This window comes from Marmota flaviventris, chromosome 8, assembly GCF_047511675.1.
Source record: "Marmota flaviventris isolate mMarFla1 chromosome 8, mMarFla1.hap1, whole genome shotgun sequence".
In the NCBI taxonomy this organism is placed as follows: Eukaryota; Metazoa; Chordata; class Mammalia; order Rodentia; family Sciuridae; genus Marmota; species Marmota flaviventris.
The window spans coordinates 123,201,783-123,229,309 of record NC_092505.1 but is presented as its reverse complement, the minus strand read 5'-3'; the positions used below and the strand labels follow the sequence as shown (position 1 = coordinate 123,229,309).

The window sequence follows — 27,527 nt, the reverse complement described above, 5'->3', positions numbered from 1 at the left end:
GGCCTTTTCACAAAATCTTGGGTGACTAACAGCCACTAGAATACAATTTGCAGAATCCAGGATCAAAAATCCCTTCCCTGCACAGAACATTTTATAGCTAGATTCCAGTGGGCTTCAGACACTATGTCATTCAATAGGGACAAAGAAGAGGTCCTTTGAGGTTGCAGCGAGCAAGGGCAAGACTGGAGGGGCATTGTCTGGGGAAGCTCTGATAAAGTAGGGACAGAGCATTCATGACAGTCTGTTCATTCACTCCTGTCTTCCCTGGGGCAGGGCCTGCATCTGCTTGGAGGCTTACCTGCCTCCCTAGAACCTCTCACTGACTTGACTCATAGGGCTCCTGCGGGAGCACTATGTCCCTCACATGGCTCCCCAGCCAGCAGAAAGCTCCAGATAGGCACTTTCCTGGCTTCTTGTTGCAGGTACGTGGCATGGTCGTGGGGAGGCACAAGCTACCAGAGGCCCATTGCATGGCCGCCAGGTCACAGGCTTGAGCCAAGGCTGGCCCTGGACCACATGGCTGGATTTTAGCTTTCCTATCCTTCCCTAGCCCCAGGATGCCCAAGATCATTGAAAAAAAATATGATCATTCAAATTATTCCATAGTCTGCTAATACCAGGTGCTCTATCTCTTCGGTTAAACCTAAGAGCATCTCCAAGGAAAAGCTTGCCTCAGGTGGGATTCTGGGTTCTTTCCAGCAGGATGAAGGAGATGGTCTTGATCCCATGGGCCCAGGGCCCTCGGTCCTTCCAGGTGCATGATTCCCTTTGTGTATCCTGCAGGGAAAGACGATTCTGCCCACAGCAATAAGCCTAAGGTTCTGAAGGCACCAGGAGTCTTCAGCAGTGTTGACCCATCACCACTGAGCATCCCCTGGCCAGGACCCAGGGGAGCAGCTCAGCAGGAGCGTCCGAGCCAGCGGGGACCAAGTCCTTACCTTGTGCCTGGCCCCATTGCAAGTGTTATGCCTATTAACTTGCTTAGTTGTCAGAGTGGCCCAGTGAAGGAGATGCTATTTTTGTATTCTCCATTAATAGAAGAGGAAAATGAGGACAGAAAAGCCAAAGGATATGTCCATGCCGCCCACCGCTCCCCTGGCCCAGCTAATAAGTGGAACAGCCTGACTTGAACTCAGGCCTCTTGGTGCAATGCCTACAGTGCCCTGCAGGGGGGCGCTGTGGAGAAAACATAATGAGGTTGGATGGATGTGCACTCTGGGATACAGGGACCAAGTGCAAAGGGCCCAGAACAGCTGGCACCCCAGACCTGCTGGGCTTCTGGAGCATCTTTGTGTGGTCTGCTCAGGGCAAGGTGCAGGCTGGAAGGCGTGTGTATATAAAACAGAATGTTTGAGAACTAATGTGCTATATCCAAAGGGGTGTCTCTCAAATGGGGGATGTTTAAGAAAGAGTAGGAGATATCGTGCTGGCCAGAGAATGTTTCTCAGTAAAAAAGTCCTCTGCTGCCACTCCCACAGACCAACTAATAAAAAAAAGAAACAACAACAACAACACACACACAAACACAAATAAACGAAATGAAATCAACTAATGGTAAAGCCATGCCAAAAAAAAAAAAAAAATCACACTGGCAGTGACTTCCTTTGCCTGTGGGCAAAACTGACCCATCTAGAAATAAAGGGAGATAGATATAAAGGGTTTCAAATCCTGGGAGTGAGTTTTGTTTTTCCATTTAATAATGCCAGGTTTCAAATGGGGAAGAATATGCTTGTCACTATTACACTCGTTCTGTTTAAAACGCATCCAGGGACCTTAGTGGGGCTCCATCAGGAGTGAGAGGGTCCCCATGCTGCTTCCTGAAGCCGTAGAGAACTCTACATCTTGGCAGGCGTCCCATGCCCCATCACTTCTTTTTGAACACTTGATGGCACACCTGGTCACCACAGGTCAGCTCCTGCAAATGTCAGAAAGTGGATGAGTGGCTAATAAGCCAGGATTTCCAGTTACCCAGCACCTGGCCTTTGTGGTATCTGGGGTAGGGATTGGGGGTTGGAATAAAGAGGACACTTAGTCATTTGGGGCAAAGTGCATTCCTCAGACCCAATCTACCGGCATGCCCTGCAGATAGCAGTAATTTGATTTTTGACACTCGAATTGAGCTTGAACAACTATAAAAATGAAAAATGTAAAGAAATGACCCTCTTGGGCGGGATTTTTCCTGCTCCCATGATTAAAGCAACATGGCTTAATTTATAAATGGTAGTGGAGTCACAAGGAGAGGAAGGATCCAGTATGCAAAAGTGTTAGAAAGGCCAGGACTGGGGAGGATGAGCTGCCCTTCCATTCTGTGAGCTTTCTGGGCTCTGGTGATCATACTAGTGCCTGGCAGGGGCACAGTGAGCTGCAGCATGGTTCCTCCAGGTCTAGCCCTTCGGCTGACCAGGTACTGCTTTTCATCCAAATAGAGAGAGCCCCAGATCTTATCTGCCCCTCACTGATCTTTGAAGAAGGAGGAAAAAAGAATGTGGGGAAGACTACCATGCTCTTTGCAGTTGGCAATAGATCTGTTGTCTCAGCCCCAGGTACCACTGGGATGGTACTACAATTAAAAAAATCCATCATATAAACCAGTGCAGGTAGGGAAAACTGTCAGTAGAAAACACAGAGAATGCTTTCCATATATCATCAGCTGACACTGCCTCTGAAATAAAGACCTCCGGTGAAGCAAGCCTGGCTCTGAAGGGCACCATGGTGACCTGGATACTGACACTGGAGCCAATGACCTGCCTGGGCTCGGGATAGAGTTCAGTTGGGAGAGTGCTTGCCTCGCATGCACAAGGCCCTGGGTTCAATCTGCAGCACTAACCCGCACCCCCCCCCCAAAAAAAAAAACAACCCAAAACCAAACAGCTCCATAGGAGAATGAATGAGCAGACATTGATTTAACAGATTCATGAAGGAGGGAAACATTTTTCAGCATTTGAATGCTGGGCTTACAAATTGCCTTCAAGATTGAAGAATGAAAAATTAAGCTGTCCAGATAGTTTATTTGAAGATACCGGCCATTGTTCCTACTATTCTGTTCTAGTGCCAAATTAATCTGAAGTATTTGGGGGTCAGGCAGACATACCTCATGATGGGAGGTCAGTGCCTGGGGCAGCCCAGGCCCAAGCTCCCCCTTCCACAAGCCATCCCATGGTCATTGAGAGAAGGCCTGGTCCTGCCCTCCTCCAGGGCATTTTAATTCTGTGGCTCGCATTTCTCCTTGGTTGGTCTTTAACAGGTTCCCTGCATTTCTCCTTGGATCTTGGCTTCCTAACTCAGCATTTTCAACTTGCTTTTTAATTGCGGTCGTTCACAGAAACAGCCATATAGATTTTCTTCCTGGAGTCCCCTGAGCCAGATGGCAATGACTTTCTAACTATATGACCACATACATTTGGCTGGAGCTCAGGGGAGGAGCACAGAGCCATTTTTCTTGTCAAAGCCCCTGGCCAGGTGGCCACGGGAGTTCGTGTAGGCAGAGTGGAAGGAGCTGGGCAGACCTCAGGACTTACCAAGTGCAACTTGTCCCCCTCTATCCATTGCCTCCAGCCACGATTCGGTTTCTCCCCCTTCTGCACAGCCACGAGGACATCGCCTTCCCAGGTGATGAGCGTCTGCAATGACAGATTCCCAGGCAAATCACATGTGAGGTCTTGAGAGACTGAATATGCCAAAAGCTGTAGCTACAATCCCTGCAGCCATTGCCCGGCTCCTGCTGGCACTCAGCCAGCCAAGTTCCTCCCAATCTCATTTTCCACACACACCCCCCATTCCAGCTAAACCGACTGACCCAGGCTCCCTCTGTTCTCTTTTAAAGAATTTTATGCTACCATTTTATCATATAGTAAAGATAGCATTTCAGGCCAGCGGGGAAAAGATGACAAATTTGATGGTTAACAACGTAAAATTCTTGGAAGGGGGAAATTCCTCAAAGTCAACAGATAAATAACAAACCAAGAAAAAGAACTATAGTGTCGCACCAAAGACCTGATTTCCTTATATATAAAGCGCTGCTGTAAGTCAATAAGAAAAAGATTGCCAACCTAATAGTTCATGTCTACAAAGGCCACCAACAGTGTACCAGGGGGGAAAAAAAAAACCCTAACAGATGACTTTTCAACGTAAGAAAAATATATTCAACCTCACTCTCAATAAGACAAATGCTAATAAGACTGTTTTTCAGATACAATTCATCCTGTGGTCAAAGACAAAGATTTTTGCTAACACACTGAGTTGGAAGGGAACGTGGAGAAGCAGGTACCCTCATACCTGGCAGGTGGGAATAGAAACTTTTTCAGAGGGCAATTTTATATTCCCCTTCAAAATACAAAATTGCATATTATCTTTTAGAAATTCTACTTCTGGGAATTTTTCCTACAGGAGTCACTTTGCCAGGACTGTCCTCTGTAGAATGTAAACGGAGGCAGAGAAACTCCTTAATTAATCAGGGAGGTACCTTCATGGCTCTCTTGCCAGTGTTTTTATCTAGAACCATATGACTGGTCCTTGGTTCCCTCCAGGCAATGAGGCCAACTGGTCAGTAGCTCAGGGACAACAGTAGAACTCATGATGGACACCAAGCTGAGCTGACCAGCAAGGCCTGTTGGAACCCCAGAGCACTCCCACCCCTGTGCACAGATTTACAATTATACACCCTCCAAATTCTTCCTTCTGTTCTCCACTTTCCTTCCTAATACCATCTGCACACCCCCATTCCCCCAGGTGGTCCTCCAGGGTCACCTGCCTCTGTGACTAGAGTACACCTGCTTATGCACCTGCTGTCTTTTGTCCTTGGGAATGACCCTGATGCTAGTTGGTTTTTTTGTAAGTATGCGTGAGCCATCTTATACCTCTATGAGCAATATTATGCTACAGGCCAGACGTTTACTTTTTTCTCTATCTTGTAACCCAGTTGGTGATAAACTGACCTGTGGGTTCTTGATTTTTTTTCCCCACTATCTTGTGCATTCAAGTCTGTTTTTTTTCGGCACAAATCTGTTTTCTACAGATTGTTAAATCTCCCTATTTCTAAAATAATATTTGACCTTGACCATATTATATACTTTATGTACAATTTTATTCCTCCCCATTTTCCTCCCCAGTGCGTTGAAGCATTGTTTGTTACAGCAAAGGACTGGAAGCTTCATAAATTCTGTCAGAGCGTGGCTGGTTAAATATGGTGTGGTTCTTCCCTGCTAGGCAGCCAATGAAAGAACACAGCCACAGCATATTGTCTAAATTAAAAAAAAAAAAAAAGCCAGGTGCAGAGCCCGTGCATGAAACAAGGGGGTGGGGTGGGAAGCCTGCACGGAGATGTTTGTATGTGTTCCCTGCAAGGAGGTAAAAGAAGCCCTTAATGGTGATTTTCCTTAAGGAAGGACTGAGCCAGGGGGCCAAGGAAGGAAATTTAGATTTTTGCATGCATTACTATTCCCAAAACAAATTTGAAAAGAAAATTCTACATATTTTCTAAAGGGAAAGCAAGTCTCCTTTTCCCTCAAGGCTTCACATCTTCCAAGGTCTTAGAGAAGTTCTAGTCACAGGCTGCTGTCTTCAATCTTCAGGGAGGGAGAAATCTCTGGAATACTCATTTGCTGTTGTCCATCATTGGTCTAGGACTTGGAGATCTCTCCCAAATAGATGACATAAAACTCTTGTCTTCCACTCTCCCTCCTCCTGTATGGCCTCACACCTGATGGTCGCTAATACACATTGGTTGAGTTGATGCCCATCTCTCTCAATAGGCAGAAAGCCCCATGACAGAAAGGCTACATTGTTGTGCACTTCTGCAACACCACACTCAGCACAGTGACCTGCATTGCTGGATAGGTTTTACAGTTGATTTTGAGATAAATCCACTTGCCCCCTCGTCTTAAAGAAGGTCCCCAAACAGTGCACAATGACCATCAAGATGGACAAGGTATGGTCACCGTCCATCGATTTGACCATCTTCCCCATTGAGTTCAAGACCCCGAAGACAGGAAGGGGGAATCTGATTCATAATTTTCTAACTCCTGACAGATGCCTGGCGTATACTAGGGGCTCAGCAAATTTTATGGTATATGGAAGGAAATAAAAAAAAGTTAGCCCAAGTGGACCTGTCCTAATATTTTATTTCAATAATTCATATTGGGCAGCAAGATGAGAAGTTATTCTGACCCTAAAGTAAATTGGTTTCCAAGGAATCGTGGAGATACTTACCATATGATAGACTTATTCCTTCACAAAATAGACAAGGAGAAGCAGCATGAAGAGCAAGGTCAACTGAACTAAAAAGTCTCCAACTCAGTGTGCTTTTGGTTGGAGCCCTCCTCCCTGTGTCAGAGGAGGTTTAAGGAACAGACTCAAAGGTTCTCAAATATCCTGAGGCTGAGGAAGGAAGTGGATGTAAGTGAGCAAAGCGGTTGCTTCTGAGGAAGAGGATGAGGAGGGAGGAGCCCCAGGGATGAGCAGGTTTGCATAGAGTAAAAGAGAGAAGCTGAGCCCCACTGTGATGTTCCCTCTCACAGCGTCCAAGGCTGACATTCAAAACAGCCCTTTCCCTTAGTGAGATACAGGTAGTGTATCAATGTTCAATTTGCAGAAGTTGATACCTGTACTGTGGATACAGAAGAGAATATCCTGATTTTTTTGGAAGTGCATACTGAATTATTTAGGGGAAATGCATCTTTCAGAAACCAGTGTGTATGTTGGGGAAGGGAACAGGTGCTAATGATAAAGCGAATGGGTGATCTCCTGGTGAAGAGTAGACAGGCGGTCTTTGCTGTATTCTTGTGACTTTTCTGTAAATTTGAATCACTTCCCAATAAGTCCTTTTAAAAAGGAAAGTGACATCTCTGAGAGCATTGAAGGAGGCTACTAACATGCTCCACAAGGCTGGTGTCCCTCCCACCACATGCAGGGCCCGCCCCCTTGCAGTCCCCAGTGCCACCCTCCTGAGGAGGCAGCTTTGCCCCTCCTTGGGGTCCTCCCCTCTCCTCCTGGGCACTGTTGGCCATAGCTGCTGTTGTCCATACCACTCTTCCAGCCCTTACTGCCTGCTCCAACTCTGACTGCTTATTATTTTTTGTTGAGATATAATTCCCAAACCACAAAACTCACCATTTTCAAGTAAACAATTCAGAAGGTTTTTGCAAACTCACAAGGTTGGGTCATTATCACTGTCTGAGCCCAGAACATTTTTATCACCCCAAGAGAAATTTTGTACTATGAGCAGTCACAGCCCCCATGCCCTCCACCCTCCACTTCCTGACTATGAATTGGCCTATCCTGGATATTTTTGCAGAAGTCATACAACACATGGCCTCTGACATGTGGCTTCTCTCACTCGGCATGTTTTCCAAGCTCATCCACACTGAGCATGAATCAGCACTTGATGTCTTCTCATAACTGCTTGAGACCCCATTTTTCATTCATGGATATGGATTACTTCTTTATATTTTATTTCTTTTGAGGTGGCTTGTGTATTTTTGAAAAAAGGCTTTAAACTCTCTTAGAAAGAAGTCAGAGTGGGAAGTTAGGAATCTCTATGACCCACAGGAAAGGAGGAGGGATCTCCGGCCCCTTAGAGAAGAGGCAATCCCATTACAGGTCAGGCTTCATTGCTCCTACTCTGGGCTGGCACAGAACTGGGCATCTCAGGGCCTCTAGGGCCCCTGCCATCAACCACACACATCTATCCTTCAAGACAATAAGTGGGGTGTTTTCCAGAGGATTCCTGAGGGTGACCAAGGAGTCGAGAAGCAGAGCCCTGGAGAACATGAGCACGAGGATTACCAGTATTACACTCCCTGCACAAATGCACACACACACACACACACACACACACACAGCTCAGGTGTGCCCTTGGCCATGACACCTGAGTTAAACTGACTTGCCCACCCTGGCATCCCCTTCCAGCTGCATGGTTCCAGTCTAGTCATGGGAAGTGAGTGGTCCCATGGGCAGCTGCCCCGTGCCGTGGTTCTCATGGGAATAGACCTTCATCCAACTGGAGGTGATATATCTCTTCCCACCAGTCTCGTGTGTGTGTGTGTGTGTGTGTGTGTGTGTGTGTGTGTGTGTTTTACCCCTGGCTTTCTGCCACAGGGAAAGAGGAGACAAGCAGTGGAAAAGAGGTTTCTCCCTCTCTTCAGGGTAACCTTCTGATAAAAAGAGGAAGGAGAATGGAAAGTGGAGGGGAGAAGATGTGCAGGTATTGACGGTTGGGTCCTTTAAAGGTCAGGGGAGGCGGGAAGGGCATCATTTATTTCAGGAAGAGTGAGTTCGCTACCATCTCTGGTAAAGAATGGGTCAGGTCAGAGAGGACAAGTCAGATTTCAAGAACCCATGCCCTCAACTGATAGGTGAGGGAAATGGAATCCTTTTGAACTGATTAGTTTGGAACAGCAGACTGATGCAAAAATTCCAAGACAAATTTTCCTATCCGTGGTGGTGTCTGATGAGTGGCTTTTCACCATAGTTCAGAATCACCTCAGTCCATCATGCCTCAAGGACAAGGGACGTTCCAGGGTGCCCGCTCTCTTATGCCAGAACTGCTCTGATAGAAGAATTTCCAAAATGCTTTTGTCCCACCCTTTTCCTTTGTAAGGAGCATTAAATATAATTCAGCCTGATGGCTGAGATTATCAATGTTGCAGGATGGTCTGAGAAATGTGTCCTGCTCTCTTGGCTTTAGAGTCAGCACCAGAGGCCACAGCTGTTCCTCCCACCCCAGGAGAGGGGCCAGAGCTTATGTCCCTTGCTTTGGGAGAGACTTCAAAAGAGCTCATGGCTAAAGGTAAAAGCAGGGTGGAAGGCTCCTTCTTCACTGGGGCTATCTCTTGTTGGGGATGAGGACATACATACCCAGGACAGAATACTCAATCTTGACCTTCCTCGGCTTGGGAGCCAGATGGTTGGTGGCTGAGCTGACACAGAGGGAAAGAATGCTACAAATATCCAGATTTCTATCCTCCTATAAACTGCCCAGACAGACAGTGAACAGTCAATGGCACCCAAGATACATGACAAGCCAGGGAACCTTCCTTATCTCCTGGACGTGTCATCATCAGGGCTCGTTATGAAGTTAATGATAGGTGGGGGAGTCCTTAAATAAGACTGAGACTGGATTTCTCCCCAGTCCTGTTTGAAGGGTTGCTTTCTGCTTGCTTTTGGGGTTCCTAAGTATCCAAGTACAGTAGTCTCCTTATCTATGGGGGTATGTCCCACGACTTCCAGTGGATGCCTGAACCATGGATAGTGCTGATTCCTATGTATACTGTGTGACCAACAGGGCTACTAAGTCACTAACTAGCCCTCGGTAACGTATACAGTATAGATATGTTAGACAAAGAAATGACTTACATCCCAAACAATAAGGAGCTGGCAGTGTGAGAGTTCATCATCTTACTCAGAATGGCTTGCAATTTAAAACGTATGAATTATTAATTTCTAGAATTTTCTATTCATGACGTTTGACTGTAGGTAACTAAAACCACGGAAAGCGAAATCTCTGATAAGGGTGGACTACTGTAGTTCATGCAACATGGCCTTTGGATGCACAGAGGATTTCCCAGATTTTGTCCTGTGAGTTAAGGCAATTATAGGACAGAAGCCACCAATCTGTCAGAAATTTCCGAAACTTACCAGGTCTATATAAACCCTGACTTCATGTAGTCTACTGATTTGTTGTTGTTGTTACTAATTTGCATATTTTTCTAGATGAAAAAAAAATTTTCAGCCAGTTAGGATCATCTACAATTAAGATATTTCATATAAAAATATTTGAAATTTCAACATCTCTTGAAAAAGAAAATATAAATCTGGCGCCTTAAGGCCTCATTCCTCCATGGCTTGAATGGGAGCTGAGCAGGGCTGCCACATTGCCCAGTGGGCCAAAGCCACTTCCCTTGCCTGTGACACTCCACCGTGACCCCTTTGCTCTGCCAGCCTGCTCATGCATATGTGGGGCTGGGGCTGGGGCTGGGGCTGGGGCTGGGCAAGCTGCCTTCGATCCTGGACAGGTTGCAATCCTTTCATCTCTCCTGAACCTGCCTCTCCCTTCTACTCAGTTTTCAATCACTGCTCATTGCCAGCATCAATAATTCCATTCTGGTTTTTCTTCCCAGGTTTTTCTCTGTCATTTTACCACTGCGAAGCCCAACTGTTTCTGCACAAAGAGCGTGCAAGTGAGAGCCACCGGCCCGTCAGTACCTTAACATGCCTGCCGTCCAGGCCCTTTGTGTGCTCGTCAAACTCGACCCCGACAGTGAAGTCCAGGTCGTAGTTGCGGAACGTGCTGTTGGTTTTCGTCTTGAAGTTATCGCCGTTTTGTTCGATGATCTTTGTCTGAGTCAGACGTACTGCGATCTTGCGGGTGGCAAAATCAATATCTGTTGGCGAAGGGAGTTGTGGAGGTTAGGATGCGCTCAGCCACACTCATTCATTTCTCTAACAAGGCCAAACACTCAGGACCAGGAGACAGGGATCAGGTGGGAAACAAGAGTTGGCCTATCTGGCCAGACTGGGCACCACAGGCGATTGCCAGGAAAACAGAGAAGCCTCTTGGCATCTCCTCAGGAGCCCCGAAGGGAGGGAGAGGTGGCAGGCAAAGCTCAACCTGAGCTGGGGCGTGGCTCTCATTGCGCAGGCGCGCTCACACCCACCCCTCGAGGCTCCCATTGCGCAGGCGCGTGCACCTCCACCCATTCCAAGGCAGCACTCAATGCTTTCTGATGCCTTGGGCTTCCACTGTAAAGATTTCATGGGTTAGAAGAAAAACTACTTTGAAAACCCCCAGTCTTGATCACGGGTAAAGATGAAAACTTTTCTGCATGTCCACAGCAGGGAGGGACAGTTACAAACTTTTTAAAAGTCGGTTTGAGGCTTCCCCAGCTAGGCGGCTCTGTCCCAGTTACCTGCCCCCAGCATGGTCTTAAGTGTATCCTAGACAATAAGCGCTTGCTCTCAGACTTTCTTTTGTGTTTTAAAGGAAAAGATTAATAATCATTCAGCTTTTTAGTGAAAAAATTTGAACAAATCAGAGTAAAAGGAACCCAATGTTTTCATCATCCAGATTCAACAAAGATCCAGGATTTGCCAGTGTATTCTAGCTCTATTGTTTATTTTGCTTTGATGTGGTAAACCACGTAGTATCTATGTCTTAGCAGTAGTTAGTAAGAGGGAGAAATCTATTTTTGAATAGACACATTTAATTTCCTAAGCTTTGCATGTTAGAGAAGAAGTTCAGTGCTGAGTCCGCCTTCTGGCTGACCTCTGCCGAGTACACAGTGTCACTCAAGCCAAAAATCATTGTCCTGAGGAACCGATCCAGAAACAGGATAATTCTGAAGCTGCCAAGTCCCTATCCCTGCTATGAATGTCAGCACATTAGTATTTAAGCCCCCTTAATGCCTGTGAACTCTTCACAAATCTTTGGATGCCAGTCTAAATCTTCATTGCCCCCACCCTGCTCCCAAAAATCCCCTTATAAGGTTTTTAAAACCCAGAGAGGTTTATTCTTTCATAACCTCCAGGGGTAAGAATGGTCTCAAGAAGAAGAATAGTGCCAATGTATTGAGTGCTTTCCTCAGAATTCCCACCCCCTGTCTGGGGTAGGAAGTGACTGAACTCCTTATTGTGCACTGTCTGGTAAGGGACCAGTGCTGCTGCACCCATGAGAGAGGCCAGCAGGTATCAGCAGTTCAGGGCGCTCCTGAGAGCTTGCAAAATTCACATGTCTGCAACCCTTCCCATGATGGGCAACCATCACTTCCCCTCTCTCTCTGTCTCCCTAGTTCCTTTATCACCCATTTCCTTTCAGACTCTTCTGGTCACTCTTAACTCCTTCCAAAGAACCACAGTGAGACCAAACTGGACCACCAAGCTAACAACTCACAATAGAATCACATTTGCTCAGGGTTAGTCTTTTGGACCCTCAATGGTATAAAATCAGATTTGAATCTTAGGGAATAATGTTGAGTAACATTAGCTAGTTCGGGAGGTAAAAAGATTCATACCTGCATTTTAAGGTGAAAAGAGAAATAGGTTCAAGTTGGCATGAGAGGGTGCCTGAATGCCAGGGTCTTGCTCACCCAATTATTCCCCACAATTTATGGAGTACTTGTCACGTCTAATAATTCAAAAGTGGGTCCACAAAACAGTTGCCCTGAAAGACCACCTAGGAAGATGTAAAAGTTGAAGATTTCTGGGTCCTGCCCCAGGCCCAGAATTTCTGGTGGTAAGCCCAGTGATTTTAAATCCTGGACTTACTCATAGAAGTTGTTTGGAGGAAGATCTCCATGGTTTTAAAAAAATTGAAAGTCACTGTTTAAGCACCTCCTCATCATGTTATAGGTGAGGAAGTGGAAATCGAGGAAGGCAAGGACTTGTCTAAACATATAGAGCTGAAACAGAAGTCGTAGGGGCTTGGTAATGGTATGGATGTGCAGAGGGACCCAGTGGGGAGGAGAAACAGTAGTTTTGAGTTTGAGTAACCATGTTGAGAGTTGGGGAAATAAAAGAGGGAACTGATTTTATGTAGGTACTGGGGACTGAAATTAAATAATGTGCATGTATGAATATGTAATAATGAGTCCCACTGCTGTGTGTAATTACAATACATCAATGAAAAAGATTTAATTTTATGGTGAAATATAGCCAAATTTTAGGTAAGGTGAATAGGAAGGGCATGCTGTGTGGACTCTTGGTAATATTTGGGGTGATAATTATCATACTTTTTGAGTCCAACTCCTGGCTGAAGTCTACTAGAAATGGTGCCCCATGATAGAACCTCCTTTGGGAAACCTTGCTAACTTCATTCTTAAAACAAAACCACAAGCTAAGTATATTTTGTTATGGATATGAGGTTTGGATATGAGGTGTCCCCCCTGCCCAAAGCTCATGGATTAATGCAAGAGGTGAGATTATTAGATTATGAGAGCCAACATAATCAGTCCATCCTAGTTTGAATAAAATGACTGGGGCAACTACAAGCAGGTGGGGTGTGGCTGGAGAGGGTGGGTCACTGAGGGCATGCTGTGGAAGGATTCATCTCCCCTGTGGCCACTTCCCTTCTCTCTTTGCTTCCTGGTTGCCATGAACAGAGCAGCGCTCCTCTGCCATGCCCTTCCACCATGATGTTCTGCTCACCTTTGACCTAGAGCACTGGAGTTAGTCCACCATGGACTGAATCTCTGAACCAAAGTAAGCATTTCTTTCTCTAAGTTGTACTTGTCAGGTATTTAGGTAATAGTGACAAAGAAACAACAACAACAACAAAAACCTGACTTAATACACAAATTGGTACTAAGAAGCGGGGTTGTTGCTGTGACTAACTTCTCTATGTGGCCCAGAAGCCTTTGGAAATGGTCTGTGGGAAGAATTTGGAAAAGTTTGAAAATTCAGGCTGAAAAAGCTTTAAAATGTTGTAAGCAGAGCTTAATGGGCAATTTTGTTGGGAGCTCAGAAGACCAGCATACCAATAGGAAGGCAGAATGTGCTCATGAGTTTTCAGAGGAAAACGAGGACTCTTTTGGGATTGGACTAGAGGCCATTCATGTCATGATCTGGGAAAGAGCTTGTCTAGGTATTGCCCATGTCCTGAGATTTTGTGTGAGGCTCAATTTAAAAGCAATGGACTAATTAATCTAGTAGAGAAAACTTCAAGGCTCCACAGCATTTAGTCAGTGGCATGGATTTTGCTGGCAGCTTTTAGCCAGGTTTACTGTGAGAATTCAGAGCAGATGGCAGAGCCCAAGGATTTTTAAAACTTTCAGTTTGGCCAGATAAGTGGATGTTATTTAAAATTGAGGCCAAGAAAGTTTGTGGTTGTTGAAGAGATCATAGTCACTAAAGAGATGCTAAGTACTTAACACAGAGAATATAGGAAAGATGGCTTGAGGGCATCTCAGCATTTGCAAGACGACACCCATTACAGACTCAAGGGTGTAGAAAGGAAAATTTCTTTAAGAAGAGATCATGGGGTCATCCTGGTCACCCAGCAGGGCTTGAAAGTGGTTTCACCATGCTCATCTACCTAGGCACTCAGAACTGTGCAGCTGTGATCCCAGGTGGTCCAGCTACTGCTTGATCATGCAGAAGGCCTTGGCATCATTTATAAGGTGCTGGTTCTGTAAGAATGTGGGATGCTGGAGTTAAGGGGCTGTGAATGTTTCCAGCAATATTTCAAAGGAAGGCCTGTAAGGTCAGGCTAAGTGTAGCAGTGTCAGAATCTCTGAGATGGTGATGAGTGAATTTGTGAAGTTGAAGCCAAATTGAGGATAGATACCCCAGGAATTAAGAGATACTAATAATATGTACTTTCTGCCAAGGAAAGCTGCAAAGGCTGAGGAGACAGCCAGACGAGGAGAGAGAACATGAGTGCTGCGACCAGCAAGACCAAAGGGGCAGGATGGCTCCAGCCATTTGGAGAGTACATCTTGCCACCATGTGTCTTAGATACTGTATGCAGATTTATGGGGACCGTCTGGTTTTTTATCATGCTTTGGTCCCATCCCTTCTTTTTATGCCTCTATTCCTCTCTTTTAGAATGGGAATGTTTACTCTGTGCCATTGTCTATTGGATTGTTGCAACTTGTTTTTAATTTTTACAGAGACTCATAGCCAAGAATTTGCCTTGAGTCTCAGATGAGACTTTGGACTTTCTTGGACCTTTGGGGCAATGCTGGAACTGTTAAGATGATGGGACTCTTGGAGATTGACTAAATGCATTTTGTATTGTGAGATGGACAAGAGATTTTGGGGGCTCAAGGGTAGAATGTTATGGTTTAGATATGAGGTGTCCCCTAAAAGCTCTTATGTTAACACAGGAGGCGAAATTATGAGATTACGAGAGCTATAACCCTCATCAGACTATCCTAGTTTGAATGGACTAACTGGGGGGTGGGTAACTATAGGCTGGTGCGTGGCTAGAGCAGGTGGGCTACTGGGCGCATGCCCTGGAAGAGGGCATCCTCTCTGAAGCCCCTTCCCTTCTCTCTCTGCTTCCTGGCTGCCATGAATGGAGCAGTGTCCCTCCACCATGCCCCTCTGATGTTCTTCTGTCTCACCTTGCTCCCAGAGCATTGGAGTCAGTGCACCATGGACTGAACTTCAGAAACTGTGAGCCCCAGATAGAAATTTCCTCCTCTGAGTTCTTCTCAGGTATTATGGTCACAGGGATGAAAAATTGACTAACTCGTATTATGTCCATTGTACCGATGAGGAAACTGGCTCAGAGGAGTTGTGTTGTTTGTCCTGGGTTTTATAGTGTGGGAGCAACAGAGATGGCATTTGTACCCAGGACAGTCTGTTTCCAGGTTCAAACTGGACTTCAAAAGTGCTGGGAGGACCCAGTTAAACCACTGTCATGTGTGCACTTTCCATGACTGCCCCAGGTAGCACTACCTTCTGATTCTTGTTAAAGTTCCCCTGGAGACCCAGGGATTTCTGGATGCAGCTGGATGAGCTCTCCCTCTTCGAGGCAGTTTATGTTTTGCAGGACACTTGCATGCTGCTTGCCAACAAAAAGCAATTGTTTTCTAGGCCGAAGGCTCTATAATAAGTCAGAGCTGGAGCGATCACCCTCCACCCACTGTACATGCTCTGACAGTTCATTTAGCTCCAAGTCCGTGGCTTAGGGAATGGTATATGAGCACATCAGAGCCACACAGCCTGCAGGGCAGGGGACGCAGGGTGAGAGAAAGGCTCTCTCTGCTACCCTGTGCTGTGAGCCCTTGGAGGCTTCTGGCGGCCAGTGTCTGCAGAGCCCAGAGTTCCTCATCTCAGTTCTATGAGAAGTTTAGTGGTCAATAAATGGACTCATTATTAACTCAGTTTGGGAAATGAAGAATGAAAACCAAGAAAAGCTGTTTTCTGCACTGAGAAGCATCACAGAGCCTTTGAAATAAGAAAGATGCTCTGTGACTCCAAGGAGGGATACAGGAGGCAGGTTTCCATGATCTTCTGTGGCCACAGAGCCCCTCTGTGGTGGGACATCCAGCCTTCCAAATATTTCACAAAACACCAAATGGAAAGGACTGACAGGACCTTTTATGAGCCTCTTATCTTATCCACTTTGGCACCAAAACCATTGTGCTGTTCCATTTTTCTCCCTTCAAGACCACTGAGGTTCTCTTTAGACAGGACCAAGTGGTCAGATAGTTCTTTCCTTTTCATTTTAAATGTTGTGTATTTGTTTATTTATTTAATACCTCTATTCTATTCTATTTATTTATTTGTTTGTTTATTTATTTATTTATTTTGGTGCTGAGGATCAAACCCAGGGCCTCACACGTGCTGGGCAAGCGCTCTACCACTAAGCCACAACCCCAGCCCCAGGTATTTCTTATTTAAAATGGATCCTCCCTTGGAATTCCTAAAAGCCACTAAAGAATTCCTTCCATATTCTAGTTAGTACAAACACATCCGTGGGGGAGAGGGGCTAGCAAGAGGCTAATATGTCACATGCAAACTCAGATCTCTCTCTTTCTATCCTAGAGATACACTCTAGCAAGTCAGGTGATGTCTGTGTGTCTAATTCTAGTCCCATGGCTGGACAAGTGCCTTCAGATCCAGATCCCTGCAGCCATAGTGGAGCTATTAGTAACCACATTGGGTTGTGTGAGGATTATGGTAAAGTTGATGGGGTTAGTGAAGATCTTTGCCCAGTGGCTTGCATTGGTGGCAGTGGCTGCACAAATGATAGCTGCCATCCTCACAATCATCATTACTAAGCCTGGGGTCCCCCAGGTCAGCTTCTTCAGAGTCTTTTGCATTTTCCCCGATGTTCTCTGAACATTTGCTCCCTGAATCCTGTTGCAGTCCTCCCAGCTTCCCATATCTCATGAGGCCCGGCCCCAGCCTTGCCTCCTGCAGCCTGTCCTGCCCTCCTCACCCTCTGCCCAGGCTGCACCGTTTCACCTCCAGGAGACACTACCTGGGGCTTCCTGAACTTTTTCTTGAGGTCAATTATTCTGTCTTCCTTAGTCTCACCTCTGCCAAGACAAAGACAGTGCTCTCCCTTTGCTCTGTGTACCGCACCGCCCCCGCCCCCCCCGAACCAAACACAGTAGATGCTCAAGAGATACCATGGATTGGCTAATGGAGGCAGCATGGTCCACGACAGTGGCTCTCAAGATGCTAGCAGCAGCAGTGGTACCTGGGAACCTGTTAGAAGTGCAAATTCTGGGACACGTCAAAGAGAAAATTCTGCAACCCGTCCCAAAAGCTCTGTGGGTTGAGCTCTGCTTGTTCTTATAAGTCTTCCAGGTGATTCTGTATGCACCAAGTTTAGTACCACTGGTATAAAAGAATGAGGAGTGAGGGATAGATTTATCCCTGAGTCCCCAGCTATGTGACTTTAGAGAAGTCATTTTCCCTTTTTGAGGACCAATTTTCTCATGATAAAATAAGGGGTTATTGTGGTGACGATTTAGTAAACAAGATGGTGAAATGCTTTTTGCAGTATTAGGGAACTCATGGGTCTTCACGTTGGTCTCTACCCTTGACCTTGACTCTTTGAGTCTAATAGGGATCATAGCAGTATTTCATCCAGAGCAGCGTTCTCATATTTATGCATCATGTATGTGCATCCCTAGAGTCACCTGCCACTCCATGGAGCAGTCCAAATAGTGACTGATTCCTCCCACTATCATCACAGCCTCTCCTGTGGGCTCCTTCTCCAGCCTGGTGGGACATTTCCCTGCCTGGATCAGCTTCCTCCCTCTATACTGTGATTGAGCGGTTATCTCCTGCTCTGGCCCTCTGTGCTGAAGTCCAACCTGTGCTAAACCATGTTGCTACAGCCACAGTTAGGAAGGTGGGGGGGGGGGATAAACAGAAATCATCTATTAACCAGATGAAATAAAGGGGAGTGCTCCAGGCAAAACACTAAGGAAGAATCGGAAATTACAGAGAAGTTTAGAACTGAAGTGTCCCCCAGCAAGTGAGTCTATTTCTGCTCTATGGATGTGGAAATTGAGGCTCAGAGAATTTAAGTGGTGGGTTCAGAGTCACCCAGCTAGAGAGCAGGGCTCCTACCAGTTTCCCTACAAACACAGTCTGTTTGTCATTCATAACTAAAGCTCTCTAATAAAAATCATTGCTTGTCCCTTGTTGCCTGCAAAAGTGGATCACAGCTAAAAATGCCTATTGCTGAGAAAACGGGTTTGGCCCTGTAAACACCAACCCTAGTCAATCTTCCTGACCAGTGCCGGGGGTGGGGGGGGGAATCTTATTAGGGGTTCTATGCAAATGGAATCAAGCATCACGTCTTCTCTGTGTTGAAAAATGGCTTGGCCTCCCGGCCACCCTTTAGTGTTTGCACAGGCCAGTTAATCATGTCACCTCTGCTCCACCCCAGGGAAGGGGGCCAAGTATTCTGCTGGTAGATTCGTTGTTGGATATTTATAATCAAAAGGGTTTAACTGCAGCTGTAGAAAACACACACACACACACACACACACACACACGGATCACAAAAACAGTTTCTCTTTGAACTTTGCAGAGGAAATTATTTTCCTGGTATAGTATTTTAACACCAGGGTTATCAAGCATGTTTTATCTGCTCTTCTGGATTAAAGGTATCTCTGAGCCTGATTTATAACCAGGTGAAATGAATTTCTATTTCAGAAGGAAAGGTCCAAAGGCAAGCTATTTCTGAATAATATATATGGCTTATAGCTGCGGCAGAAGAAGAAGGAAAAAAAACAACACTACCGAAGTGATTTTATTAAAGCATACTTTTCATAACCGCATTTTGAACAATACAAGCCATAACGTTGAAATATGAGTATGCTACGAAACATTAAAATGCTTTGTAAGGTGCTTGTGGAAAAAAAAAATCTAAAGTTGCAGGCTAAAAGGGCAGCTGCTCTTTGTAAATTAAAGAGCAGAGATGCACATGTATTCATCACACGAGATCTGAGAACCACTCAAAGAGAACCATTCAGCTTCCGTGGGCTTCGAACCTGGACTCTTTAATTCTCAAATCATTGGCACTTTTAGGCAATTGTGAGAAGCAGAGTGGAAGAGCAATCTTCTCCTTTTTTTTCCATACCATTTCCTCCTCCAGAGAACACATTTAGGGAGGAATTAGACTGGCCCCCTGCCTGTCTCCTTCTCTCATTCCCTCCTGAACAGCAGGGGTGGGCTGGAGACCCCGTGTGCCTCCTGCTCCTGCACCCTGGGTCACCCCAGGGTGACCAGGAGCATCCCTTCTGTCTCCATCTTTGACTCTGCTTTGAGCTCAAGATCTTATGTCATAGTCTAGAGCTCACCACTGGGATGGGTGTTAGGGTAGACATGCAGCCAGCATCTGCAAGGAGGTCATTAGGAAGCGACCACACTTATTGTTGCCACCTGACTTTTCCCAACTCTCAGCACTTTCCATTTGAAAGTTCTACCAGGTACCACATGGTCCAAGTGAAGACTTCGACAAGGTGTATAACTCTGTTGATTTGTCCGCAATAGCAGGAATCCATGTCAAACAGATTAATCCTATCAGACGTTCATTCATTCATTCGTTCATTCATTCATTTTCACCCAGGGATTCTGAGTGACCTTCTTGTGCTCTGAGCATCCTGTCTGCCTGCTTTTGATACCTCCATCCTAACAAGCTTTGGTCAGAGTGAAGCTCCTCCCCTCCTACCCCACATGCTTGGTACCCTGCCCTAGACCCGTGCTGTGGAAAGAGTTTGTGTTAGATGATAGAAACAGGGCTCCTGTCTAGGACAATTTCCCAGCCACATGTGGCCCCAGGCAAGTCTTTCCACCTCTCTGGGCTTCAGATTCCTCACCCTGTAAAATGGAAAGCATCCCTTCTGTCTCCATCCTTGACTCTGCTCTGAGCTCGAGATCTTATGTCAATATGCCAGGTTCAATATTCTCCTTGGATGTGTAGTGAGCATCTAAAACCAAAGTCTGCAAAACAGAATTCCTAACGCACCCCCCACCAGCCTCTGACCCTGCCCACTTGCTCCTCAGCCTTCTCCATTTCAGGAAGGGATCACCATCTTCCTGGTTCTCAGCTCCATACCCGGGAGTCATCTTTGAATCCTCCATTTACTCTCATCTGCAAGCCCCCTTAAGGTTCATCTCCAAACTATATGCTGGACCTGTCCTTTCTCCTCTTCTTCCACAGATACCACCCCAGGCCAGGCCATCACTATGTCCTTCCTTGGCAGCATAGCAACCTCTGAGTGGACCTTCCTGCTTCCTGTCTTGCTCGACTCTGATTCATCCTCTATGCTGTACCCAGAGCAGTCTCACAGAATATAAAGAGGATCAGTTCCATCTCCCCATCTTAGGGTCACTGGGCTGACCTCTGCCTGCCTTTCTAACCCTTCCCCCATCCTCACCTTCCTCCTGCTTCCTACTCCCCAACACTCACCTTCCTGTGGATGTGGCTTCCTGAGCATCCCTACAGCCTTGGCACTTGGTGACCCTGTGCCAGGAATGACACTTGTCTGCTTCAAGACCTGGCTGCTTTGTCACCTCCTCAGATGGCCTTCCCTGACCACTCACCCCCCTCCATACCATTATTCTTGTTTATTTTCTTGAAATCACTCACCACTACCTAAAGTCATCTTCAACTGTTTGCTTGCTCTCTGCCTCCTGCACAGCAAGTAAACCCCCTGAGCACAGGGACCTCTGTCCTCATTCTATGGCCAGTGCCCAGAATACTTCCTGATGTGCCGCAGGTGCTCAATACATTTGTGGAAAACTGAATCAATTAAATTAAATAATGAATATAGAGCTCTAGCAACAGGGATTTTCATGGCATGGAAATAATATGTGCTTGCACTCACTGCTGGTGCTAGACGGAGGGCTCATGAACATTTGCGGGGTGGGGTACAGTTCAGTGGTACAGCACTTGACTGGCAAGTGTGAGGTCCTAAGTTCTGCCCCCAGCATCACCACCATCACCACCACAGCAAAACCCGTTGGAACAGAATTTTGCACAATAGCGATGTTCAGGAATTTTCCTGGCAGAGGTGGGAGCTGTCTGACTTTGGTCTCTAAGGCTACTCCTTTCCTAGTGGAGCGTTCCAGAGACCCACCAGAACTGCTTGCCACAGGTGCTGCCCTTTTAAGTCTGTGATTATTCCTTTAAGTGCAAAATACAGATGACCTTTTGTGAATTAAGAGAAAAATGGGGTTTTCCCCAATTGTTTATTTATGGAATAAAAGATCATCTAAATTTAACATTAAGTAATTTCAGGACACACAACTTCCAATATACATCGCCATCTTCACTATTAAGTTATAAATTATGTTGTATAAGATTTTCATTTCTGGGTTGAGTCCTTCCTTATGGTTTCCCACCCAGTCACCAAATGTAGTCTCTTTTCTGCTCTGGGCATGTCCATGTCCTCCCCTTCTCAGCACCGCTCCTCCTGTCTTCCTAAGGCTGGGCAACAACCCCTCCAGTTCTCTGACAGTCTCCTCTGGTCTCGTCCCTCCTGGGATGGCAGAGTGAGTATGATGACCTCAGCCCCGGCCACTGTCCAGTTGCACTTCTTCCCAGGGGCCTGTCCTTAAGGGATGAAGTCCAGATGTGATAGACCACCTTGAACATCCTGCCATCTCAGACTTTTCTTTCACTCCCTTCTTTAGCTCTGGCAAAACAGCCCCTTCTAGTCTGTCAGGCCTGTGCCCTCGCACTTGGCCATGGGGCCGTGCCTGCCTCCATCTCTGCACGGGGCATTCCTCTCCTTCCTTCAGAACCCACCCAGAAGTACTTGGGAAGCCTTCACTGACCCCTGTACTGATGCCCCCTCCACCATCCTGCACACATGGCTTGTTACGATTGTTCTTTGTAACTCTTGCCCTTTTGGGACCAAGGTACCCACTGTCCTATCTATGACCAATTTTTATCTTCTTAAATGCATCTCATTCTTCCAACGTCCCTTTGATGTTCTTCCCACTGAGGGTTCCCTCTGAAAGCAGGTAGGGCTTGCAACACTCAGACTGGTAGAATCTGGTGGCAGTGATACTTGCTGGTTTCTGAGGCTGGGTCACAGCAGGCCAAGCAACTTCTACCACCTCTCTCTTTGGCTAGAGAAGAGGCCACACGGGGAGACCACACGTTGATGTTGGCACATGTTCTTCACCCAGCTGAGGTCTCAGCCACCAGCGAGCACCAACCACCAGACATACATGTGGATGAGGATGCCTCTGAGATGACCCTAACCTCGGCCATTGTCCAATTGCACTTATTCAGAGCCTGTGAGCAAAAACCATAACGATGAGCCTTCTCAACCCCAGAGCTGTGACAGGTAACAGAAGATGTCTGTGGTTGTTTCAAGCCACTATATTTTGGGACAGCTTTTCACAGTAGCAGAAAACAAGAACACCATTTGTGCATGAGTGTCACATAATGATCTGCACCAGTTTGATCCCCCTGTGAATAGACAGCAGGTCTAACATTGCTTCAGGTGACATCCATCTCTCCTTCCACAAATAGCTGCCAGAGCTCTGGCACCAGAGTCTCCTCCTGGGAAGAGCTAATAGACTCTCCGCCAGTGCTCTTTAACATTACTAGGATCCATCCTTGTACCCGTCCTCTATGGCCTTCCCTTTAAAATGTCCCCATTTCTCCTATTCCCCCATCTGACCTGAAGGAGGACCTCAGGATGTCACAAATTCCTCAGGATGAGAGACTTCACCAGCTGCTTGCCTCAATGTCAGGAAAGAGCCTAGAGCCCAGGTGTCCAAGAAGGCAGGAGAGGAGACACGTACCATGGTCTGACCCGTGGCTCTTGATCTTTGACCTCATGACTTGATAATTCAAGGCAAACCCAAAGGTTGCCACGGTGTGTCATTCTCCTGAGGCTGGCAGCTGAGTCACATGGAGGAAGCCAATGTGTGGAGTGTCACTGGGAAAGTGACAAAGCTAGTGTGCTGCCCAGACCCATATCTCTACAGAACCTCCCTACTGAGCCAACAACCAGAGCCTCAGAGAAAGCCAACTTCCTGGCACTGGGGGCTAAGGTCTAAGAAAGTGACAGTTCTTAGGTAGGGAATGACGCCATACCCAGTGGGATTTACACTTCTGGGGATTTGCAAAGATCTCCACACATGGTGTTCCCAGATGCCAAGTGTCTTAGTGCTCAAAGGGCAGGGAAGGCAAGCTTCGTTGACTTAAGTGTTGGGACAGCAAGCCTTCCCGGTAGCCAGGCTGTGGAGGACTCTGCACAGACCCGCTGAGCTGCTATTCGCAGGTCGGACTGAGGGGGCAGCCACACCTCACCTGCTTCTGGCTGAGACTCTAGAGACCTGTCTTCAGTCCCTGCCACCCAGAGGAAAATCAGGTTCCCTGTCTCAAGGGTGGGATGATGACTCTGGCTGAGGATTTCTGTGTAGAACATCTTGGACTCGAGATGGGACAAGTTCCTCAGGCTCTGACACCCTGTGGGCTCTTGGCAGCTGGGTTAATCAGGCTACAAGCATGTCCACATTCCATGTCTAACTAGTACCACCACCTGCAGGATTCACCCCAGTCAGCAAGGTGCCTGCTACTCCTCGATGCTAAAGAGACCCTGGTACCAGGGGGGTCAAAGAGTTTGCTCATTAGAATGAGATCAGTGTCATATGATGTTCAATTGGAGGTTTTGACTGAAGCTCTAAGAGACAACAAGTATTCAATACTAAGGAGAATTAGAAAGACCAGGCCAAAGCCTTAAAAGATGGAGACACCCAAATACTGCATACATGACTCGTGATGCCCTCATCCACATCATATATATGTTGGTGTCAAAAGGTCCAAAGGAAGGCTGCTCTCGAGGAGGATTTCTTGGACAGAGCTGTTGGCACACCCTGCAGCAACCCATCCCTCCACAGATTCTCCCACCTTAAGCCTGGAGAGTTGGGCTCTAGGGGCTTACTTGCAGAGCTATAGGACAAGTGGAGACTAGGGTTTCTAATTAAAGTCTCCACAGGAAAGAGCAGAAAAAGATACAAAGGTGCTTTCTGATGATATTCTGTGAGTCCAGTTTATTCACCATGTGGCTGAGACCCTGAAACTTCCCAATAACCCTTGTTACAGTACTTCCCATTGTTCCAAACACCATCACACCCAACCCCATCTAGAGAGACAGACAAGGTTGGAACTATTATCCCTATTTGGCACCTGAGGACACGAAGGTTCTGAAAGGGTAAAAAACTGGTTTCAGGTCACAGAGTGAGTCCTCGGCCCCACCTGGGGTGACCACTCTTGGCTTCCTCAGCTGCATGGCATTGTTCAGGATTATAGATCTATGCTCCAAATCAACCACCCCTGCATAGGTTTAGAATTCCACTTCTACTGCCACTTGTGCAACAGGGACAGGTAGAGCCTGAGAGGAGGGTTTTTGCCTCCTCTCCCCCAACCCCTGCCTGCCCAAATATGTAGAGGGAAAATTCTGATAGTCCAGAGGAAAAAGAAAGTTATGCAGTGCTGGAAGCTTTCGGCTGAAGCTCTAAGCGACAACAGGTATTCAATACTAAGGAGAATTAGAAAGACCAGTCCAAAGCCTTAAAAGATGGAGACACCCAAATACTGCATACATGATTGTGATGCCTGAGAGCTCTAAGCTCTGTCAAGTAGGAAATGCATCCCAGCTTTCCTTAATTGTTGGCATGGTAAACATATGTATTAAGCTAGAACTTACTCAACTGCACAGAAAAACCCATGATTCCCATTCTTGGAGAGACCTCCCACCATCATATCCCATCATATTGGGCCTCTGATCCCACCTGCTCATAGCCGGATAGGGTATGTGTTTCTGCCAGCCCCCAAGAGACTCACCCTATTGTCAACTCAGGGCACACTGAGAGGTAGCCCAGATAAGCAGAGGGTGGTTTGACCCACGTGACAAAGCCTCTCCTAGCATTCTGTGGGCCTGGTTTTCTTTAGGCAGAGAAAGCTTGCTAAGTGTCCTTTACAAGGCTGACAAAAGAGCCAGCAGGGGTCATTTGTGTATAACGTCAGACCCAAATGGTTATCAAAAGATGGCCACCACAAGGCAGGATGCAATCAGGTTCTTCTTTCGAGTTAGGTCATATCGTCTGTGTGTGGGTGTTTTCTATGGGCCAGGCACTGTGCTAAGGAATCTTATTTATTATTATTCCCAGATTGCAAATAAGGAAATAGAACCTCAGAGGATTTGCACAAATTATCTAATTTTTCACAGCTGTAAGGAGTGAGGAGTGAGGATTTGCGTACAAGTCTCTGGATCTGTCCAGAGGGCCAGACTGATGTCCTCTCCCACATCCCCTTCCCTCCTGCCCCCTCTTGCCTCTTACCCAGGGCCTTCATGTAGCCTTCAAAGTTGTCATTACTCTCCATCTCCCAGGTCCCATTCTGGTCCCTCGTCATGGTGACGGCCTCTGGTCTGGTGTGAGTGTGTGGAGAAGGTCGAAGAGCAGGCTGCAGGGAGAAGGTATTGAGAGGAGGTGTTTTTATAGCTTAGTGGACCAGGTTTATGGCTCTGAAGATAACCGATTCAAAGGTCATATGTACAACTCAAAGGAACTTTCCTTTCCTTGGCAAAGTTCAGCAGGTCTGTGAGCAAATCAGGCACAAAGTTCTAGTGTGGCCAGGCGTATGTGTGTGTCCCAGTGACCTCCACCTTATGCAGGGCCTGGAGCAGCTCATTTTTGGCTGGCTGGGCTCCTGCAGAGCCCCTGACCCCACACAGAACACTCCATCCAGTTCCTGAGGAAAACAAATACCCAGTGTCCACCCACATACACTACAGGCCACCATCAACTCAGCCAGCCATGTAGCCAGCACTCCTGACCAGGCTGGTGGCACTGGGAAGACGTAACCCACCTCTCTGCTCTACTCTGTGCCAAGCAGCATTCATACTGCACCTAGTTTTAGCTCACCAGAGCTCAGAATTATGTTTAACATCCTCCTCTTACAGATAAGAAAGGTTCCAGAAGATTAAAACGCATGTCCAAAAATGACTTGTAAGTGATTGAGCCCGCATTCAAACCCAGGCCTGTCTGTCCCAAAGCCCTTCCCTTCACAGCTTGCTAGGTCAGCTTGGAAAGAGGATTGGAACCTGAAGTAGGAGCCTTCCTCTCCTTGCTTCTCAGAATGGTGTGTGTGGACTTGCAAGCAGCAGGGTTCCTTGAGCAAAGCCTGTCTGGAAACATGAACGTGCTGGAAGCAAGCCAGACCTGGAGGGAGGGTGGATGGGAGGCAGAGGGGCATTGTGACTCTATTTAAGACCCCCGAGGAAAGCCAGCAATGGCCTGAACCCAGGAGGAGGGTACATAATTGGCACTTGGGCCAGGAATGTTGGTTCAGGAATGTTCTCCAAATTGGCTGTCCCAGGAGATCAGATAATGGGTTGGTTTATAGCACTGACACCTGTTCTGGGACATGAGGACAGTCCAACGCTCCACAGAAAGAAGTGTGGGCTGCACTGGATACACCACGAGTCCCCAAAGAGAGGCCATTTTGCTGGGGCTATTTTGCTGTAACCCATGTATCCTTCTGCTGTGAAATCTAAGTAAATGGCTCTGCCTGTGTGCTTTGAGGGATGTAAAACAACATGTTTATCTTTCAGCAAATACACAATGGAGTCAGGAAGATGGCCCGGTGAAAAAGGACTCAGCTGTTATCAAAAGGTCAAGGTGGGGTCAAGGGAGGGGGGGCAGATGGGAAATGAACTGAAGCAGCTAGACAGGACGGGACAGAAAGGGAGCTTTGGGGATTCATCCTCTGAGGTCCACCCAAAAGCTACTACATGCTCAGGCTTCAGGATTGCAGAAGTAGGTCTTCCCCTCCAGGCTCAATTTAAGGGCACCCACATGACCCCTCCTGCCACCAACAGAGTTTACCATAGGTCTCCCCCAAATTAATGGAAGAAAAGCTGGCCTGAGGGGGAGAGCCCTGCAGATAAGGGAGGGGTCGCCAATTGCAATAAGTCAGGAACGTGGGTTTTCATGGGCATGGAGAAAGGAGGCCCTGGTCCTGTGTAAGGCAGGAGGTTGAATCCTATATTCCTGCATAAAGCCCAAACTCTGGAAGGGCCACTCCTTCTGTGAGCACATTCACTAGTCCAAATGTGCTCAGAGACAACAATAAAGTTTATCTATTTAGCTTGATATCTACAGGGGTTTAAAAAAAAATTCTGCCCTGCTCTGATACTGACTTGAGGTTTGAATTTATACTTCCAGGCTAGCCAAGGACACTCTAAGATAAAAAGCCCTGGGCTTTTGATATCTATGGGATGTTGAGTCAAAGTAAATGTGAAAGCTGTCTGGAAGGAAATATCAATCAGAATTCTCTGTGATAAATATATCATGTTGAATATGAGCTTATAATCCAAAATGATAAAACACGTATAATCTAATTCACCAAGAGCAAGAATTAGCAGTTAAATAAGATTTCTGAGAGCTTTGGGTAATAAAATGAACAAATACAGACTATAAACCAAGTGTGTTTAAATGACTAAAGGGACTTTAGAAGCACTTAAACTCTTTAAAAAGAAGTAAAATAATGGTATGAAATTAATCAAGGAGTAGTTTCAGATGTTAAAACTATA

General features: G+C 46.5%; 1 protein-coding gene across 2 annotated transcripts; it reads right to left on the bottom strand.

Moving 5' to 3' along the window:
• Positions 1–1,659: 1,659 nt before the first annotated feature.
• On the bottom strand, positions 1,660–25,487 carry Rbp2 (retinol binding protein 2). Of its 2 annotated transcripts, none has more exons than XM_027933967.2 (4): positions 25,273–25,487; positions 10,201–10,379; positions 3,519–3,620; positions 1,660–1,915 (listed from the first exon to the last, which is right to left on the bottom strand). In XM_027933967.2, the coding sequence occupies exons 1-4, from the start codon at positions 25,343–25,345 to the stop codon at positions 1,865–1,867; spliced, it is 405 nt and encodes a 134-aa protein (XP_027789768.2). In that variant the 5' UTR covers positions 25,346–25,487; the 3' UTR covers positions 1,660–1,864. The 2 variants fall into 2 exon arrangements, with proteins under 2 accessions (XP_027789768.2, XP_027789769.2); XM_027933968.2 differs by lacking the exon at positions 25,273–25,487 and adding an exon at positions 22,729–22,829.
• Between the last annotated feature and the right edge of the window lie 2,040 nt (positions 25,488–27,527).

Bases quoted from the DNA above. Each gene is read 5' to 3' on its own strand.
- Rbp2 (XM_027933967.2), bottom strand. From the start codon at position 25,345: ATGACGAGGGACCAGAATGGGACCTGGGAGATGGAGAGTAATGACAAC. The intron at 3,621-10,200 runs GTACTGACGGGC...CTGTCATTGCAG, and splicing joins TGGACGGCAGGCATGTTAAG to ACGCTCATCACCTGGGAAGG. The intron at 1,916-3,518 runs GTAAGTCCTGAG...TGACATTTGCAG, and splicing joins AGGGGGACAAGTTGCACTTG to GAGCTGACCTGTGGTGACCA.